At 52.1% G+C, this 19,460-nt stretch overlaps 1 protein-coding gene across 1 annotated transcript in view; it reads right to left on the bottom strand.

The window, feature by feature from the left end:
* Positions 1-228: 228 nt before the first annotated feature.
* Positions 229-19,460, bottom strand: part of JMJD6 (jumonji domain containing 6, arginine demethylase and lysine hydroxylase) — a 90,522-nt gene continuing 71,290 nt past the window's right edge. The window contains 2 exon segments of the mRNA XM_029600406.1: positions 229-708; positions 19,062-19,189. Coding sequence (XP_029456266.1) covers positions 627-708; positions 19,062-19,189 — 210 coding nt within the window. The 3' untranslated portion in view covers positions 229-626.

Below are 19,460 nucleotides of genomic sequence, written 5' to 3'. Positions count from 1 at the left end.
CACAACTTACTTACCCATCTCTGTTCCAAAGAGGATAAACACACACTCGCTCCAGGCATTCTCTCTCCACACCAGACTCTTCTATTGCATTTTATAATCAAAATAGAATTAACACACCAAAGCACTCAAAATTCGATCATGAAAGATATAACACTTCAGTCTGTGGTTGGAATTGATGTGAAAAAAAAAAAATTCCAGCCACAAAAAAAATGGCCACAAGGAATTGATTTTGTGTAGACAATCATCACTTTATCTCAGTTTTAAAATACATGTTGAAAGATTGATTCTTCTAGTATTACTACAGTATCCAAGAAGGTCCTGCTCTGCCTCACCCAATATTAATTGGCACTGTGTAACAGTGAGTTGTAAACATATGACAGTGTCACATCCTATCACAGGATTCCTTTGCCGAGCAGCTTGTTAAAAACCAAGGTTGTGATCACTCCTCAGTCACCTCCTGCCAGAGATGCCATGGCTCCAGGTGATAGAAGCCAAAAAGACAAAACAGTGCCCAAAGTACTTTCGACCGCTTTGTTGGAAACTCCAGACTTGTACAAGAGAATAGAGATACTTCAACTGCAACCACTGGAGCTTCGTCTGCAAGGCTTGCAAAGATTGTGTTGCAATCACGGACGTGGACAGGAGCTGCTTCCAGGCAGATCACTCACTACTCTGTGATGAGTGTTACCACTGTAAGAGTCCCTAAACCTGTCAAAAAAAAAAAAAATGTATTTAGTGAAACCAGGTTTTACTAGCCAAAAGCTGCAGGATATTCCCTCTCCCTTCAAACTTCTAGACTAGCCAAGAATATGCTCATTTTCTCCCCCAGTATCCAGAAATGTGTACATTCTGCTATCAGTAAACCCATACAGCATTTTCAGCACATTAATAGGGTGGGGACCCTGCAGCAGACCTAAACATCTGGGATGAGACAGGAGAGTAGAATCTGAATCCTACAGTATCCATTTTCCACTTAGTTTCTCTACTTATCTTGGGCTCTCCCCTTAATCCACAGCACAAAATTTTAACTTCTAAAGAATGTGAAATGCGACATCCAAACATTTCCTAATCAAAGTTCTCTTTTTCTTTTCTCTGCTATGGAATTTATTGTACACTTCAGTTCTTTCCTATAATTGATTAAATACTGCAAAGAACACAAACACATATTTATCTATCTAGAGAAAGAAAGCAGAGTTGCTTACCTGTAACAGCTGTTCTCCTAGGACAGCAGGATGTTAGTCCTCAGATGTGGGTTACATCAGATGAAGCCCGCTATCTGCGTGTCCACACGAGGTTCCCCCTTCAGTCTCGTAAGATAGCAAAATACGAGCAAAAAAAATAAAACAATAAAACGAAGTGAACCCAACATAGTGGGGAGGCAGGCGACATTTCTGAGTGCAATATCCTGCTGTCCTAGGAGAACACTTGTTACAGGTAAGCAACTCTGCTTTCTCCTAGGACAAGCAGGATGGTAGTCCTCGCATGTGGGCGATTACAGAGCTCCAGACTGCCTCCTGGGAACAGAGGGACCCACAGTAGCTGAACAAGGTGCCGACGGGCACAACAGAACTGCGGCGTTGTGGGAAGCAGAGGCCGTCTGGCCCCACAGAAAGCACGATGAGAACAGTTGGATTCAGGACTGGAATAGGTTGCGGAGGACAGACTGGCCAAAAGCGCTGTCCTGGCGACTACCTCTGTCGAGGCAGTAGTGAGCCGCGAACGTGTGGAGTGAACTCCAGGTCGCAGCTCTGCAGATTTCGTCAATAGGGACCACCCGCAGGTGGTTCACAGACACCGCCACAGCGTGCACAGAGCGAGCCTTCACCCTGCCGGCCAGCTGGAGGCCTGCCTGCTCATAGCAGAAGACAATGCAATCCGCTAGCCAGTTGGAAAAGGAAAATTGGTTCTTACCTGCTAATTTTCATTCCTGTAATACCACAGATCAGTCCAGACCAGTGGGTTGTGCATTCCTACCAGCAGAAGGAGTCAGAGAACAAAAACTTTGGGCACTGCTACATAACCAAGAGTGCCACCTGCAGACCCTCAGTATTGGCCTATACCCAAGCCCAAACAGCTAACCTTACTAAAGAGCGAAGGGGGTTGGAACTCAAAACGCAACAGCCAACCCCTCGCTCGCAACAGAGAAAACAAAAAAGCCACTAGACCACCTCGGAACCTACTCTATCAAGAGCATTTGCAAAAGAACAAAATTGTTTCTTCAGGAAAATATCACCTCTCAAGGTAGTCTTTCGGAATCTGAAAAGGGGACGGGCCTCTGGACTGATCTGTGGTATTACAGGAACGAAAATTAGCAGGTGAGAACCAAATTTTCCTTTCCTGAACATACCCAGATCAGTCCAGACCAGTGGGATGTACCCAAGCCACTCTACACTGGGCGGGAACCCGAAAGACTTGTGCGCAGAACACCCTTACCGAAGGACGATTCATCGTGTGCCCTAACATCCAAACAATAATGCTTGGTGAAAGTGTGAAGGGAGGACCAAACCGCTGCTCTGCAGTTCTCCTAAGGCGACAGAAGCTGACACTCAGCTCAGGAGGTAGCCTGGGCCCTAGTGGAATGAGTTTTCACACCCACGGGCACCTGACGCCCTCGGGCAACATAGGCCAAAGAGATAGCCTCCATAATCCAGCGCGAAATCATTGCCTTGGAAGCCTTGTCACCCTTCTTAGGACCCCCGAACAAGACAAACAGATGGCCTGACTGCCAGAAGTCATTGGTAACCTCCAAATAGCGCGACACATCCAAAAGGTGAAGCTCCCTCTCCTGAGGGGAATCCCTGGACCACTGCGGAAATCCTAGCAGATCCACTGCCTGATTGACATGAAAGGCAGACATCACCTTGGGAATGAAAGAAGGAAACGTGCACAGCGAAACTATCATAGTAAATCCTAAGAAAAGGATCCCGACACGACAAAGCCTGTAACTCTGAAATGCCTCGTGCAGAACAAATGGCTATGAGGAAAAGAGTCTTCAAGGTCAAATCCTTAATTGGAGCCCTGCGTAAAGGCTCAAAGGGGGCTCCGCAAAACACCCAAAGCACCAGGTTCAAACTCCAATCTGGACATAACGGGCGTACAGGAGGACGTAAATGTTTTACTCCCTTGAGGAACCGTGAAATATCTGGGTGCACTGCCAGCGACAGACCGTGAAACCTGCCCCTTAAGGCACCTAAGGCTGCCACTTGAACCCGAAGGGAGCTGAAGCCAAACCTTTGTCTTGCCCCTGTTGAAGGAAATCCAACACCTGGGGAATCTCAGTTGACAAAGGATCCAAGGAGCGCTGGCGGCACCATGCCTCAAACAACTTCCAGACCCTAACATAGGCCATAGAAGTAGACGGTTGAAGCGCCTGAAGAAGAGTGGAAATGGCCTGCTCTGAATATCCCCGCAATCGCCGCCTCTCAAAAGCCAAGCCACGAGAGAGAAGTGATCCTCCCAATCTGAAAACATGGGCCCCTGACAGAGCAGATGCGGGAGATTAGCCAGCTGCAGAGGACCTTCCAAACGCTAATCGCACCAGGTCTGCTAACCATGGACGACGAGGCCACTCCGGAGCCACCAACACTACACTGCCTGGATGTCGTTCTATGCATTGGAGAAGCCCACAGATGAGAGGCCGGGGGGAGGGGGGGGGGGAGAAGGCATAGAGAAGAATGCCCGTGGGCCACGGACACACTAGGGCATCTAAGCGTACCTAGCCCATCTCTCAACGACGACTGAAAAAGCATTCTGTCTTCGAATTGGCCAGAGTTGCCATCAGATCCAACTGAGGCACGCCCCCACCTGGCGCAAATGAGGTTCCAAGCTTCTGGAGCTAACTCCCACTTCCCTGGATCGAGCTGTTGCCTGTTGAGGAAGTCCGCCTGAACATTTTCCACTCCTGCGACATGTGATGCGGAGAATCCTTTGAGATGGCGCTCCGCCCAAGCAAACAACAGCCTTGCTTCCAGTGCCACCTCGAGACTCCATGTCCCGCTTTGCCGGTTGATGTAAGCTACTGTCGTCGCGTTGTCTGAGAACACTTGAACCATTGTGTTCTTGACCAGAGGCAGAAATGCTCTCAGGGCCAGTCTGACAGCCCTCGTCTCGAGGCGGTTGATGGACCAGGATCTTTCTGTTGGGGACCAAAGACCTTGAGCGGATTTGTTGAGGCAAACTGCTCCCCAGTCTGACAGACTGGCATCTGTGGAGAGAACCACCCAATTCGGCGGATCCAAATCCACCCCCTGTACCAGGTTGCTGCGAAAAGCCACCATGACAGATTAACTCTAGAAGTAGAGGCAACGGGACATGGAACTGTTCCGACACCGGACTCCATCTCGATTACAGCGCTTGCTGCAACGGATGCAAATAAGCGAATGCCCACGGGACCAAATCCAAGGTGGAGGCCATGGAAGGGCCTTGACCTGTTCTTGTAACTTCGACACCTTCCAAGGCAAGGTTTCTCTGGCATCGGACCATGTAACGAAGAGCGCTCCCAAGTAGACAAGTGACTATGTGGGCTCCAAGTGACTTTTCTGGACATTTATGACCCAGCCAAGCGACCGCAAGTTAAGCATCACCCTCTGGACCGATCTTACGCAGTCCTCCTGTGGCTTCGCTCGAATCAGCCAGTTGTCCAGATACGAGTGAACTAGGACTCCCTCCTTGTGCAGGAAAGCCGCCACGACACCATGACCTTGGTGAAGGTATGTGGGGCCGTCGCCAGGCCGAAAGGAAGAGCTTGAAATTAGAATTGTTGACCCATCACTTTGAATCGGAGGAACCACTGGTGATCCTGGCGAATTGGGATGTGGAAATACGCCTTGGTGAGGGTCTAAGGACGCGAGAAATTCTCCCTTGCATACCGCAGCCACCACAGTCCTCAAGGTCTCCATGCGAAAACGGGGGACTCACAGACACCGGTTCACCTTCTGCAAATCCAGAATAGGATGACAGGTGCCCTCTTTCTTGGGAACCACAAAGTACACCAAATACCTTCCCTTGCCCTGCTCCACAAGGGAGCTGGAACAATGGTGCGGAGATCGAGAAGCCGTTGTAGGGTTCCCTATACTGCCTCGCGCTTGGTCCGCAAAGCAATGTGAGACTCCACAAAGGCCTCCCGCACCAGGCACAAAAACTCGCGGGCGTAACAGTCCTGGACCACTTCCAAGACCCATTGGTCCGAGGTAATCTTTTCCCACTCCGCGTAGAAGCTCAACAATCTGCCTCCAACAGCTTCTACGACGGAATGGGTGCCCCTGGCTTCATTGGGAGGGTTTTCCACGTCCAGTACCCTGGCCCGTGGACTCTCTGCCTATGCGCTGTCCTCCATGAAAGGACTGCTGACACCCCGAGCTTGGCCTGGGCCCCGAAGGAGCTGAAGACCTACCAGCGCGAAATCTGCAAGAATCCTGAAAATGAACTTGAGGGGGAAAAACCTTTCCAGAAGGTTTCCTATCCTCCGGAAGTTGGTTGCCTTTGGACTCCCCCAGCAATTTTACCAACTGATCCAGATCGTCCCTGAAGAGAAGCTTGCCCTTAAAGGGGAGGTTACAGAGTTGAGACTTGGAAGACAAATCTGCTGACCAATTACGTAACTAGAGGAGTCTACGAGCCAACAGCGGAGATCATACTACGCACTGAGGTCCAAACCAAGTCATACAACGCGTCTGCGACATAGGCAACCCCTGCCTCCAACCGTGCGGCTTGCAAGGGCCCCCTCGCCATTGGCACTCAGAGCTGCAGACGCTTCCTGGACCCAGCAAAGCCAGGCTCTCTGCATCAGGCTGGTGCAAATCGGGTGTATCTCCAGCTTGCGTTCCTGTATGTCCTTCAGCGCAGCGGCCTGGGTCACAGGAATGGTGGTGGTCTTTGTCACAGCAGAAACCGCCGCGTCCATCTTTGGTACCTTTAGAAGATCCAAAACATCCCGTGACAGGGGGTAAAGTTTCACCATGGCTCTACATTCAAACCAGCATCTGGCGAGTCCCAATCACCAGCTTGTGGACCTTCTTAGGCAATGGGAAGGAAGTTGTCGGCCGCCGAATCCCATCCAGGACCAGGTTAACACCTTCGCTATCTGACTCTTCCTGTGAAACCTTGATCCCCAGGACCTCCAAGATCTGGGGAATGAGAGGCCATAGCTCCTCTCGCTTAAATAAGCTCACCACGCTGGGATCATCGCCCTCCGAGGGTGGGAGGTCATCCTGGTCCGGGTCGTCCTAGTTCCCATCACCCATATCATGGGTGAGTCCGGATCCTGATCTACCCCGGGGCCCGAGGTATCCCCAAGCGGGACTGGCACCTATCCTCAACTTGGGTGCCCTGTCGAGCCCCTGAAGGTTGATGGAGGTCCGGGGACCCCGTGGATACCCGCTTTGGTGGAGGCTCCGCCAAAGGGTCCGGCTGTGCTGCTCTCTTTAGGATCGCTTGTTTCCTAGCCAGGAATGCCTGGTGCAGAAGCAGCACAAACTGGACACAACTCCCCCGAATTGGTACCCCCCCCCCCTCAGCAGGAGGGTCCGGTAGCCCAGGGTCGTCCCCAAAGGTGGAAATCTGCTCCACCGGAGATAGAATGGGAGGGGAATCCTCCTCCCGCCGTGAGCCAGCCTTCCCCACTGAGGAGGACCACGGCCTGGAGGAACGGAACCCCTATCTGCCTAATGCCCCCCCCCCGATGTTCACTCCTGTCCTGTAGAACAGGCAGAACAAAGGGAACTAGTGTCTAGGGCCTGCCCTAGCATGCCACATGCGCGGCAGGTCCCCATTTTGGGTCGGGGTGCCATAAACTGGACCGAGCAGCCACACGGTTGTCAGTAAAAAAGAAAAAAATCAAGCAGGGAAACCTTCGCGTGGTTGCAGAAGCTAAAAATAGTGAACTCCCTGCAGGCGTGAAAACTGCTCTGAGAGCTGCCGGCGCGAAAAAAAGTGGCCTAGCACACGCGTGAAGGCCTCCCCCCACCGCCGACCTACCCGGAGCCCCGGGCCATCGTGAGGACCAGCAGGGTCGAGCTCCCTACTCAGACTGGCCTGCCAATGAAACAGCACGGCCCATCCCCAAAAGAAACTCCGCCTACTTTGAAAGCCATTCAGTTTTGTTTTTTTTTTAAATTAAAGAAACTTTACACAGCAACTCCTGGGGCCTGAGGAAAGGAGTGAGAGAAGCCTCCTCAGTTGTGGAGGGAACCAGGAGCCCCTGGCTATCGAAACACTGGACCGTTGCAGGCAAGACTCAGGCAGGGGTGTCCAACCACCCGGTCGCCCGGCTTCAACTGAGGGATGGCCCACGAAGGTGCCTAACACCTCAGGAAGCTACACTACTAACTAGCCTAACCTAGGAAAAATCAGCTTTAAAATGTGAATGGAGATCGCTATGAAGAAAAACAGTGAGCATGAGACCTGCCCCCTTGTGATGTCATCCAGCCCAGCGTCGAGCCGGTAATCGGCACCATTCCACCTGGCGTCGTGTGACAAAGGGGCACTCCCCTTTGTGCACCCCTTGGTGCTACCTTTTTTTCTTTTTACCTTCTATGTTTCTTCCACTTTTGTTTACCTTTCTCTTTTTTCATAGTTGTTATCCCTTGTTAACAATTTTCATTGTTATTAATGTTAAATGTATTTGACAAAGGTAACTTTTTTCCTGCATCTCCTGTTTTAATGTAAACCGGTATGATTTGTATATTATACAAGAATGTCGGTATATAAAAATTAAAAATAAATAAACTTTCCCTAATATTTTTTTTTTTTTTTACTAACAGGCTGCAGGTTTGCATCTCTACCATCCGCTGGAGTCAGAGAAATACTGAGGGACTGCAGGTGGCATTCTGTTATGTAGCAGTGCCAAAAGGTTTTGTTCTCTGACTCCATCTGCTGGTAGGAATGCACAATCCACTGGTCTGGACTGATCTGGGCATGTTCAGGAAGAGTCTGCTTTCCCCACTGCTGCTCCCAGCCTGTTGGTGTCAAGGGACACAAAGAGCTGGGTGGACTGTCTGTGTCTCGTTGTATGAGTAGAAAGCGAGTGCCCGTTTGCAGTCCAGGGTGTGAAGGGCATGTTCCTCTGGGTGGGAATAAGGCCGTGGGAAGGATAATTGACTGGTTGATGTGGAACGCAGCCACCACCTTCGGCAGGATCTTTGGATACATGCTCAGCACGACACGATCATGGAAGAATTTCATGTAGGGCGCGCGCATGTAACCAGGGCCGACCCTGCGAGTGGAAGTGATCTCCATCAGGAACATAACCTTCCAGGTGAGGAACTTCAGGTCACAAGATTTGAGAGGTTTGAACGGCTGTTGCATGAGCCTCACTAAGATGATGTTGAGATCCCATGGGGGTCGCTGGCGGACGTAGTGGGGGGTTTAGTTGGACTAGGCCCCGCATAAAAATCTGACCAGTGGCTGGACAGATGGGTGCCCCAGCAACACCCTGGTGGTAGACGCTGCACTGAGGTGCACTTGGACCGAACTGGTCTGGAGGTCGGACTTGGACAGGTGCCACAGATAATCCAGCAGGTGGAGGAGTGGACAGGAGAAAGGGTCCAGCCTGTGGCCCTGTACCAGATGGAGAAACGCTTCCACTTAGAGCTGTAGGATCTGTGAGTGGAAGGTTTCTGGGATTCAATCAAGACCCTGACACCCCATCCAAGAGCTGCAAGGGGTGGAGGATCCTGCATTCGACATCCATGCAGTGAGGGCCAGTGCCCGGAGGTTCAGGTGGCGCAGGGTGCCCTGGTTCTGCGATAGGAGGTTGGGTGCCGTCCCCAGTAGAACCAGTGCACTCACAGATAGGTCCTGGAGGAGAGGGAACCACACCTGCCTTGGCCAGGAGGGTGCCACTAAGATCATGGGCCCCCGTCTTCTCGCAGCTTCGTCAGAGTCCTTGAGAGAACCGGTATTGGGGAGGGGGGTACACGTACATGAGACCTTGTCCCCAGTGAAGGGAGAATGTGTCGTAGGCCGAATGGTTCTTCCCCGGGATCAGGGAGCACAACATGTTCACCTTGTGATTGTGGGGAGAGGCAAACAGGCAACAGAAGAGGTGGGCTGCTATTGCTGGGTTTCAAGGACCGCTCGTGTGGTTGGAAGGACCGGCTGAGGCGGTCTGCTAACGTGTTTTGGTGGCCTGGCAAGTTATGTGGCCCGCAGGTACATCCCTTTGGAGAGGGCTCAATCCCAGACCTGTAGCGCCTCCTGGCAGATGGGGAAGGAGCCCTTGCCTCCCTGCTTGCTAATGTTCCACATCACCACCTGGTTGTCCATTCTGATAAGGACAATCGGTCCTGGAAGGCCCACAGTGCGTACCATATCGCCTGCAATTCCAGAAAGTTTATCTGGCAGCAGGATTCGGCCGCAGTCCAAAGGCCCTAAGTATGCAGGCCTTCCGTGTGGGCCCCCGATCCCTGAGGTGAGGCATCAGTGGTAAGGGTCACCTGGGGTGGAGCAGGCTGAAATGGGAGTCCTATTTCCAGATTGGGCAGGGCTTCCCACCAGGTTAGGGAGAGGTGGAGAGGGTCTGTGACCATCACCGGCGCTGCCAGATCCTGGGATGCCTGTCGCCACTGGCACCGCAAGGCCCACCGCAAGTCCCTCATGCGGAGGCGGGCCAAGGGGGTCACGTGGATTGAGGCCGCCATATGGCCCAGCAGACAGAGTAGCAAATGGGCTGGTACCGTCACCCTGTTACGAACGAGGGTAGCCAGTGAATAGATGGCGGCCGCTCGATCCCTGAGCAGAATGGTTACGGCACAGGCAAAAGCCTATCTGGCACCGATAAAGTCCACCCATGGAGACGGATAGGAAAATTAGTTTCTTACCTAATAATTTTCGTTCCTCTAATACCACGGATCAGTCCAGACACCTGGGTTTTGCCTCCCCTCCAGCAGATGGCGACAGAAGTTTTTCAAAACAACCCTGCCATATAAACCAAGGTGCCATGCACAGTCCGTCAAGTCTTACGTAATGTCAAAGCAGAATGGAACTATATAAACTAGTTATGAAATATAATGCTCAGTCAAACCCCGAACTGGGAACAGAATTCGCAGAACCAGTAGAACAAACAATAAGGTAGTACAAATATCCATAGAAAAATCTTATATGAGCGGACTCTGATATTTTACTGTACACAGCCACGGGCGGGGCTCTGGACTGATCCGTGGTACTACAGGAATGAAAGTTATCAGGTAAGAAACTAATTTTCGTTTCCCTATATGTTCCCGGATCAGTCCAGACACCTAGAATGTACCAGAGCTAACTTACCTAGGGTGGGAACCAGAGAGGCCCGCTCGGAGCACTCCTTTCCCAAATCCCCCGGAATTCGAAGCTCGAACATCCAATCTGTAATGCCTTGAAAAGGTGTGCAAAGACTTCCAAGTAGACGCCCTGCAAATTTCCTGGGGCTAGACTTGATATTCCGCCCAAGAAGCTCACATCCTAAATATTGTTATTATATCTGTTAAGTTTCATTCTATATGTGACGTTGAATTGGGAAATGTTTTACTATGTTACTCTCTGCCTTTACTCACATTGTTAATTGTAAACCGGGTTGATGTGATTCCTATCATGAAACTCGGTATAATAAAAAAATAATAAATAAGCAGCCTGTGACCATGTAGAATGGGCACAAAGTCCCACTGGTACCGTTTTACCACGCAGTAAATACGCGGAACTGATAGCTTCCTTCAGCCAACGAGCTATCGTAGTTTTGGATGCTATACTACCTCTTTTTGGACCACTCCACAACACAAAGAGATGGTCTGACTCACGGAAAGGATTTGTTACCTCTAAATATTGTAGCAGAGCCCTGCGTACGTCCAGTTTCCGTAAATCCTTCGCAGCAGGATCTGACCCGTCCAAATCCGAAAATGATGGAAGCTCAATCGACTGATTCGGGAGAAAGGAGGGAACCGTCCGCAAGGACACTCCGGAATCAGAAATCCGCAAGAAAGGTTCCCTGCACGATAATGCCTGCAATTCCAACACCCGACGGGCCGAAGAAATCACTACCAAAAATACCACTTTCAGCATGAGATCCTTCAGAGTCGCCCGCTTAATAGGCTCAAAAGGCGGCGCACACAAGGACGAAAGGACCAAATTGAGGTTCCAGGAAGGAAATGGGTGGCGAAAGGGAGGACGTAAGTGCTTTGCCCCCGAAGAAAACGAGCCACATCTGGGTGTAACGCCAATGCTACCTCCTTGGACCTTACCTCTGAGACAACCTAGCGCCGCAACCTGCACCTGGAGGGAACTACAGGAGAGACCCTTAGAGAGCCCGGCTTGAAGGAAATCTAGAATGTCTGGTACTGACGCTCGCGTAGGATCCACCGCTCGATCTCCACACCAGGCTTCAAAAACTTTCCAGACTCTGACATAAGCAAGGGAAGTAGACTGTTTTTGCGATCTCAACAACGTGGCCACCACTGCGTCGGAATAACCTTTGTCCTTCAATCTCTGCCTCTCAAAAGCCATGCCATTAGACAGAAGCAACCCGCCTCTTCCAAACAGACAGGGCCTTGATGAAGCAGAGCCACAGACTCCCGAAATCGTAGGGGATTCGCGGCGGACAGATTGAGAAGATCCGCAAAACAGGGATGTCTCGGCCACTCCGGAGCTACTAGAATTACCTCTGCCGGATGGAGCTTTATTTGTCGAAGCACTTTGCCTATCAGAGGCCAGGGAGGAAACACGTACAGTAAGATTTCGTTGGCCAGGGCAGAACCAAGGCGTCGACTCCCTCAGTGCCTGTCTCTCTGCACCAACTGTATAAGCGTGGAGCCTTGGCATTCTTGAATGTGGCCATCAGATCCATGCATGTTGTGCCCCACCCATCGCAGATGAGCTGAAAGGCCTTGTCGGCCAACTCCCATTCCCCGGGATCGAGATAGTGATGACTGAGGAAGTCTGCCTGTATGTTGTCGACGCCGGCAATGTGAGATGCCGCAATGCTGACGAGGTGCTGTTCCATCCAGGTCATCAACTGTTGTGTCTCCACTGCCACCGGACAACTCTTGGTTCCTCCTTGGCGATTGATATAGGCCACCATAGTTGCATTGTCTGACAAGACTCTGACCGTCTTCCCCCGAACTAGTGGAAGGAAGGCTTGTAAAGCCAGAGTCACTGCTCTGGTCTCCAACCGGTTGATTGACCACAGAGATTGCTCTTTGGACCACTGCCCCTGCACAGACTTCCCCAGTCAAACTGCTCCCCAGCCGGAGAGACTGGCATCCGTGATGACAACTGTCCAGTTGGGCATTACCAGAGGAACTCCGCACTCCAAGTGTTCCGAGACGAGCTACCAGTCAAGACTGAGCCTCGCAGAGTCTGAAACTGTTCTGAAATCGGATTCCAGCGGGACAGCAAAGCTGATTGTAAGGGACGCATATGTGCAAAGGCCCAGGGTACCAACTCCAGAGTGGACATCATGGATCCCAAGACTTTCAAGTAATCTCTCACCCTGGGCATCCGCATGGACAACAGGTCCCTCACTTGTCCCTGAAGCTTGACTCCACGTTCTGTAGTGAGGAATACTCTCCCGTGCTTGGTGTTGAACAGAGCTCCCAGAAACTCCAACGATTGTGAAGGAGTCAGACGACTCTTGGCAAGGTTGACCATCCAGCCAAGCAATCGCAGGAGCTGTAGTACCCGGCAGATAGCTGCCTGACACAGGACCTCGGACTTCGCCCAAATCAGCCAATCGTCCAAGTAGGGATGCACCAACAAGCCTTCCCTCCGGAGTTGCGCTGCAACCACCACCATCATCTTGGTGAACGATCTGGGAGCGGTGGTGAGCCCAAAAGACAGAGCCAGGAACAGATAGTGATTTCCCAGAATGCAGAACCGGAAGAACCTCTGGTGCGACAATCGGATGCCGATATGGAGATAAGCTTCCGTAAGATCCAGAGATGCCAGAAACTCCCCTGGCCGTACTGAGGCGATGACGGACCGAAGAGTCTCCATCCTGAAACGTGGCACCCGAAGATATCTGTTGACTTTTGAGATCTAATATTGGTCTGAAAGTACCTTCCTTTTTGGGGACTATGAAGTAAATGGAATAGCGGCCTCTCCATCGTTCTGCGGCCAGAACCAGTATTATAGCCCCCCAAGTCCAATAGGCGCTGTAGCGTGCCTCGTACAGCCTCTCGCTTTTCTTGGTACGTGCAGGGAGAGATCAGGAACTGGTCCCGAGGGCGCCGTACAAAATCTAAAGTGTAACCTCACTTATCACGGTGAGGACCCACTGGTCCGACGTCAGCTTGGTCCATTCCTTGAAGAAGAGTGATAGTCTGGTCCCCACGACTGGTAACCAAGGAATGGACCGGCCGTATCTCATTGTGAGGACTTGGCTCCCGTAGTCGACTGGGAGTTACCGGGTCTTTCGAACAGTCTGCCTTGAAAGGGCTGAGACCACGACTTGTCTACTGGAACCTGGGCGAAAGAAGACCTGGATGTGTGAGCCATTCGGGGTCTCCTACTTCCCCTAAAACGAGCCCGAGCCACAAAGGAACCCCTCAATCTAGGTCTATCCTCTGGCAGCTTATGAACCTTATTCTCCCCCAGAGATTGGATCATGTCTTCCAAGTCTTTGCCAAAGAGTAACTTGCCTTTAAAGGGAAGCGAGCCAAGCTGGGCCTTGGACGAGACATCTGCTGCCCAATTCCGTAGCCATAAAAGCCTACGCGCGGAAACCGCTGAGACCATGGACCTAGCGGACGTCCTTAAGAGATCATACTGAGCATTGTGCTGTAAGCAATGATTGCTTCCAGACGACCTGCCTGGAGAGCCTCACCCTCCGAGATCGGCATTAGCCAGAAGCTGTTGGGCCCAACGAAGACCCGCACGCAGAGCAAAATTACTGTACATTGCTGCTCGCACCCCCAGTGCTGAAACCTCAAAAAGTTTGAGTTGAAGCTCCAACTTCCGATTTTGCAGATCCTTGAGGACCGTCGCCCCGTGACTGGGACAGTGGTCTTCTTGATAACTTCAGACACCGCTGCATCTACTTTAGGGACCCTCAACAGATCCAATGCCTCCTCCAGCAGAGGATATAGCTTGTCCATCGCTTTGCTGACCTTCAACTCCAAGTCTGGGGTGTCCCATTCTCTAAACAGTAGATCAGTCGCCGAGAAATGAAACTGAAATGAAGCCGCAGGACCCTAGAACCCCAGCAATACTGGATCCATGGTTCCCAGTCGAGACTCCGCCGCGGGGCTTCCAAGCCTAATTCCCCCAGAATGGCCGAGATAAGCGGATTCAACTACTCTTTCTTAAAGAGGTGAACACCTTAGGATCATCTCCTTCCAGCACTTGAGCTCCCCTGTTTAAGTCTTGCTGAGGGTCTGGGTTCTCGTCTGTCCCCTCCCCCTGGGGGCTGGGACTGGGGATTCGCCTGAGAAGAGGAATCTGAGTCCGTCTCAGCTTCCCCAGAACGCAAAGACCGCTTGCTCTTAGGTGGCTCAGCCCCCACTCTGGATACAGAGTGCTTCCGTGACTTCTTGTGTGAGGGTTGCAACAAAATCTTCTCCGCAGCTTGCTTTCTCCCTGTCTTCTTGGCTTTAAAAGCCTTGTGCATCAGCAGCACGAACTCCGAAGAAAAGGAGGAGTCCGACGAGGAATTGGTAGCTTCCTCAGGGCTATCCTCGACTATAGGAGAGGCTGGGCCTGTGGGAGCGCCCCCCCCCCCCCCCGAAGGAGTTTGCTGTGGAGAAAGCGAGGGGGGTAAAATCCCCTCCCCCACAGTGTTCTGCGCGGCTGCCTGAAACAACCCCAAAATGGCCACTGTTCCCACGCTCAGCTGATCCTGTGCAGCTCGTCCAGAGCTGCGTGGCAGACCGCGGGGCTTGAATCCGACCCTCCCGAGGTGAAATGGAGGATCATTCGCCGCCCTGCGAGCACAGAGGCCTTCGCATGAGAGACGCCCGCGCGGCAGGAGGAACCCCGGGGCATGCTCGGACCGGCGAAATTCAAAGTGACCCAACGCGGCAAAAAAAAAATTAAAAACCGGGTGCGCAGCTTGGCGGGAAACCCAAAAGAAAGTACAGGAGAGCCGGCACAGCAAAAGGCAGAAGAATGTTTATTTTATTTATTTTTAAATCAAACCTTCCCGATCACTGCCCTTGGTTCTGGACAGCTCCTGCTGGGGTAGGTGAGCTGGGCTCCCCGGTATCACCCCAGTGCTGCTTTCAAACCGTGACAGGGCCCTCGACCCTTAGCAGCAGCTGCCTCGACCAGGGAGGATGGTCCCCTCAGGACCTGGCAACCCCCTGAGAGATTGACAGGCCTTCTCAACGAGCTTCCTTTTTTTTTTTTAATTTTAAAACAACTAAAGGAACACAAGCCCCTAAAATTGATAAACTTACTATTCCTGACTCCCTATTTTTTTTTCTTTTTTTTTTAAATCAGAAGAGACTGGGTTTTGCACCTCCACCATCTGCTGGAGACAGAGTAAGACTGAGGGACTGTGGGTGGCACCTTGGTATATATGGCAGGGTTGTTTTGAAAAACTTCTGTCTTCATCTGCTGGAGGGGAGGCAAAACCCAGGTGTCTGGACTGATCCGGGTACATACAGGGAATGAGATGTGACTTGGGAAAGTTGATAACGAATCCCAGAGTCTGTAAGGTATTGACCGTCAAGGCTAGGGCATTCATGGCCCCAGAGTGAGAATCGCTCTGTATCAGCCAGTCGTCCAGGTATGGGAAGACGTGGACAGAGCGACGCCTGAGGTGGGCAGCCACCACCACCAAGCACTTTGTGAAGACGCATGGGGCTGATGTCAGCCGAAAGGGCAGCACTTTGTACTGCAAATGTGCCGTCCCCACCTGGAAGGAGGTACTTCCTGTGGCTGGGGACAATTGCAATGTGGGCATAATCCTCCAAGTTGAGGGAGCACAGCCAGTCTCCTTGGAGGAGTGGGATCAGCGTGCACAGAGAGACCATTTTGAATTTTTCTCTTAGAGAAAGCGGTTCAACGCCCTGAGGTTGAGAATGGGGCGCAAGCCACTGTTCCTTTTTGGAATGAGGAAGTACCTCGAGTAGAAGCCATGTCCCCACTGCTCGCGGGGAACCAGCTCTACCGCACCCGCCACTAGAAGGGCGGAAAGTTCCGATTGGAGGATGACCTGATGGTTGGATGAACCCTACAATGGACATGGGGGAGCAGTCTCTGGTAGCCTGCTGAAGTTCAAGCGGTAGCCCTTGCAGTCAATGGAGAAAACCCACCGGTCCAAAGTAATTGCTTCCCAGTGGCTGACGAAGTGAAGGAGCTTGCCACCGATTGGAGGATCGGCCGCCATGAGAACCGGTGTTTGGCTCGTGCCCCCTCGCTGCCAGTCAAAAGCCGGCAGACGGGGTCTGTTCGGCCCTCGGTATCCGCTGCTGCCGGCCACGGCCTCTGGGGCTGGGCTGGGGTGGTTGGGTGCAGGCAGCTGGAGGGAAGTACTTCTTTGGCCGATAGAAGAGCTTGTAAGAGCTCAGCCTAGAAGATTTCCTGGTAGAAGGGGCCTCAGAGGGGCTGGCGGAGAGTTGCAGAAGGGTATCATGCTGATCCTTTAGTTGCGCCATGACCTCCTTCACCTTGTCCCCAAACAGGTTCTCTCCTATGCAAGGGAGGTCTGCAAGTCTGTCCTGCAGCTCCAGTTAGAGGCCCTAAGCCAAGCCAGCCATCTGGCACGGACACCCCCGGTGGCTAGGTGGGCTGCGGTTTTAAAGATGCTGTAGGTCGACCTGACCTTGTGTCTACCAGCCTCAAGGCCAAGCGTGGCAATGGCCATGAGAAACTCCTGCTGTTGCCAGGGGAGGCTCTCCGCAAGCTCTTGGACCTACTTCCACAGGTTGCGGTCATGTACAGCTGGTAGGCCGTGATATGGGCCACCAGCATGGCCCCTTGGAACATTTTTCTCCCAATGCCATTGAGCTCCCTATGTTCACACCCCGGAGGGGCAGAAGTATGTGTCCAGGAGTGTCTGCAGACTGATGGGGTAAGTGCAGACTTTCAAAGCCCACTGCCTATTGAATCAGGTAAGTCACATCACCTTTCCTGTTCACCAGGGCCACCGACACCGGGTGTTCCCACATATGGAGGAAGAGCTCCTGAAAGATGTCGTGGACCGGCACCACCACAATCTCTTTTGGAGCATCGAACTGGAGGACCTCCAGCATCTTATGATGGGAGTCCTCCTCTGACAGGAGCTGGAAGGGGAAGGATTCAGCCATGGCCCTTACAAAGCTGTGAAACGACAGATACTTGAGCGGGAAGCAGCGCCGCTCCTCTGAAGGGGAAGGCTCCAAGAGGGGTTCGTTGGAGAACTCAGATGATGCATCGGAGGAGTCACTGCCCCATGGGTCATATGGGCCCTCCTCCTCACTAGGGTCCAGACGCCGAGGGCAGGGCCTGGGAGGGGCGCTAGGCCCGGGCCCCAACAGCACAGAGGGCCGTGGGAGCACAGACGGCATTGATGGGCCCTTGGGCATCAGTTGTGGTACGCTGGAGGGAACCAGAAGCAGCCTGGAGAACCGTGGTCATGGGCGCCCGGTCCTCGCAGCCTCATCCTCCTCGGAAGACCCGGGAATTGGGATCGCTCCCGGTGGAAGGCATCGAGGGCCTCTCGGGCACTGGTTGAGTCTGTAGGGCGCCAAGAAGGATGTCCAGACGCTCCAGCAGGGGTGCGAATATTGAAGCGGACGGAGGCTCGGGCACTGGTATGGGGGGCCGGTGGCGCCGGCAGCTCGATGCTCTGAAGGGCCTTGAACACCGCCGATTGCACCCTGCGGTCCAGCTGCTCCTGTGAAGTAAGGACTGAAGGAGGGGAACAAGGCATCGCACGCACACCCTCAGAGGGAGCCTGAGGGGGCATGACGCCCAGCACCGTTGCCGGTGGGGAACGCCACGAGCTACTGGGGGCACTGGAGGATGGGGCCTCCGGTGGCCAGTGCCTCTTTGATGGCGGCTCGATAGCCGCCAATGCAGCTCCGGAACCGGAATTGTGTTGGGATGGTGACTGTGTCTACGCTTCCTGGGTTTCCGGTGCTCGGCCCGGTCTTTCCCCGGCGCCAAGGACGATGACGACCCCGAGGTTGGGGGGGGGAGGGAGAGACCACAGAGGATCGATCTCCCTCTTCACGATCCTTAGGTGTACTGATGAGTGGAACCACCAGGGGAAGGAATGAGGATGATTCCCCGCGGTCCTTTGGCATAGAAGACACCAATGCCAAAGTGGAGGGCTTTGGAGAGCCAAAAACTTCTCCATTTTATCCATGCGAGCACGAAGCCCTTTGGAGGGTCATTTGATCGCACAAACGACACCCTCTGATGTATGCGAGGCCCCAGGCAGAAGATACAGACATCATGCGGATCCGTCATGGACATGGTCCGTGGGCACTGGGGGCATTGTCAAAATCCGGTGACGCCATCGAAAAAGGAGGCCGGCACACGATCGATGACAGACGGGACCCAGAAGCGGGAGTTGGGAATAGACTGCTAATAACGATAGTAAAGCCAAGGGCACTTGGCCGCGAGAGGGACCTGACGCAGAAAAGGGAAAAAATCCCCCAAAAAAGAAAATGAAGACATTTTCAAGGGTTTGGAGTTCCACAACCGCGAGGCTACTGAACAGCGGAAAAGAAGAGACTGAAGGGGGACCTTGCGTGGACACGTGAATAGCAGCAGGCTGGGCATGCTCAGTCTGCCAGTCAAAGTTTCTAGAAACTTTGACAAAAGTTATATATGTTATGTTACTGGGCGACTGTGGTGCAATCAAATGAAATAAAATACCTTAAGCTTGCTGGGATTTTATTTTTTTTTTACATTAAAAAAAGTAAAAAAAAAAAAAAGTACACATGCAGGAATAAAATATAAAATCAGTTTTTTCTTCTGTTAGAGACAAAGGCATCTTAGTCCCTATCTGGAACTAAGCCAAGTGGTCTCTATATCCTGTCCTCATCCACTTTCCATAGATTCTGCTCAGGCAGATTAGCCTGACATTCATTCTGAAGCCATGTATCTACCAGGCTTGCCTAGCCTATGTCCAAGGTCATGGAATATGGTGCTCTGGACTTCAGGGTCACCTGGAGGAGCTGCGTTCTTTGCTCACGCAGTCATCCTGAGATGTAGTGTCACCGTTCCCCATCATACTGCAGGTCCTCCTTTTCTTTCTCCGATGCATCATTCCATCACCTTCAGAGCCTGATCCGCCCTGGGAGCACAGTGAACAAAAACACAAGTTTTATAAATGAAAACTGCAACAAGTAAACAAAGCAGAAGAATGAATGCCATTCAGTTTAAATACGCGTTAAGTGTAGGCAAATAGCTAATATTTATGATAATACCACTGTCCACACTCCACCAGTTAGAACAATGCTATTCTATTGAAACCTAAGCAATATAATCTGTTCTTTAGGTTCTAGCTTCAATAGATGCCAGGAAAATTATACCAAGTCTCTCCTCTTTCCTAGATACTATGCAAG

The sequence above is a fragment of the Rhinatrema bivittatum genome, chromosome 4, assembly GCF_901001135.1.
Source record: "Rhinatrema bivittatum chromosome 4, aRhiBiv1.1, whole genome shotgun sequence".
In the NCBI taxonomy this organism is placed as follows: domain Eukaryota; kingdom Metazoa; phylum Chordata; class Amphibia; order Gymnophiona; family Rhinatrematidae; genus Rhinatrema; species Rhinatrema bivittatum.
This window is presented reverse-complemented; position numbering and strand designations above follow the sequence as displayed.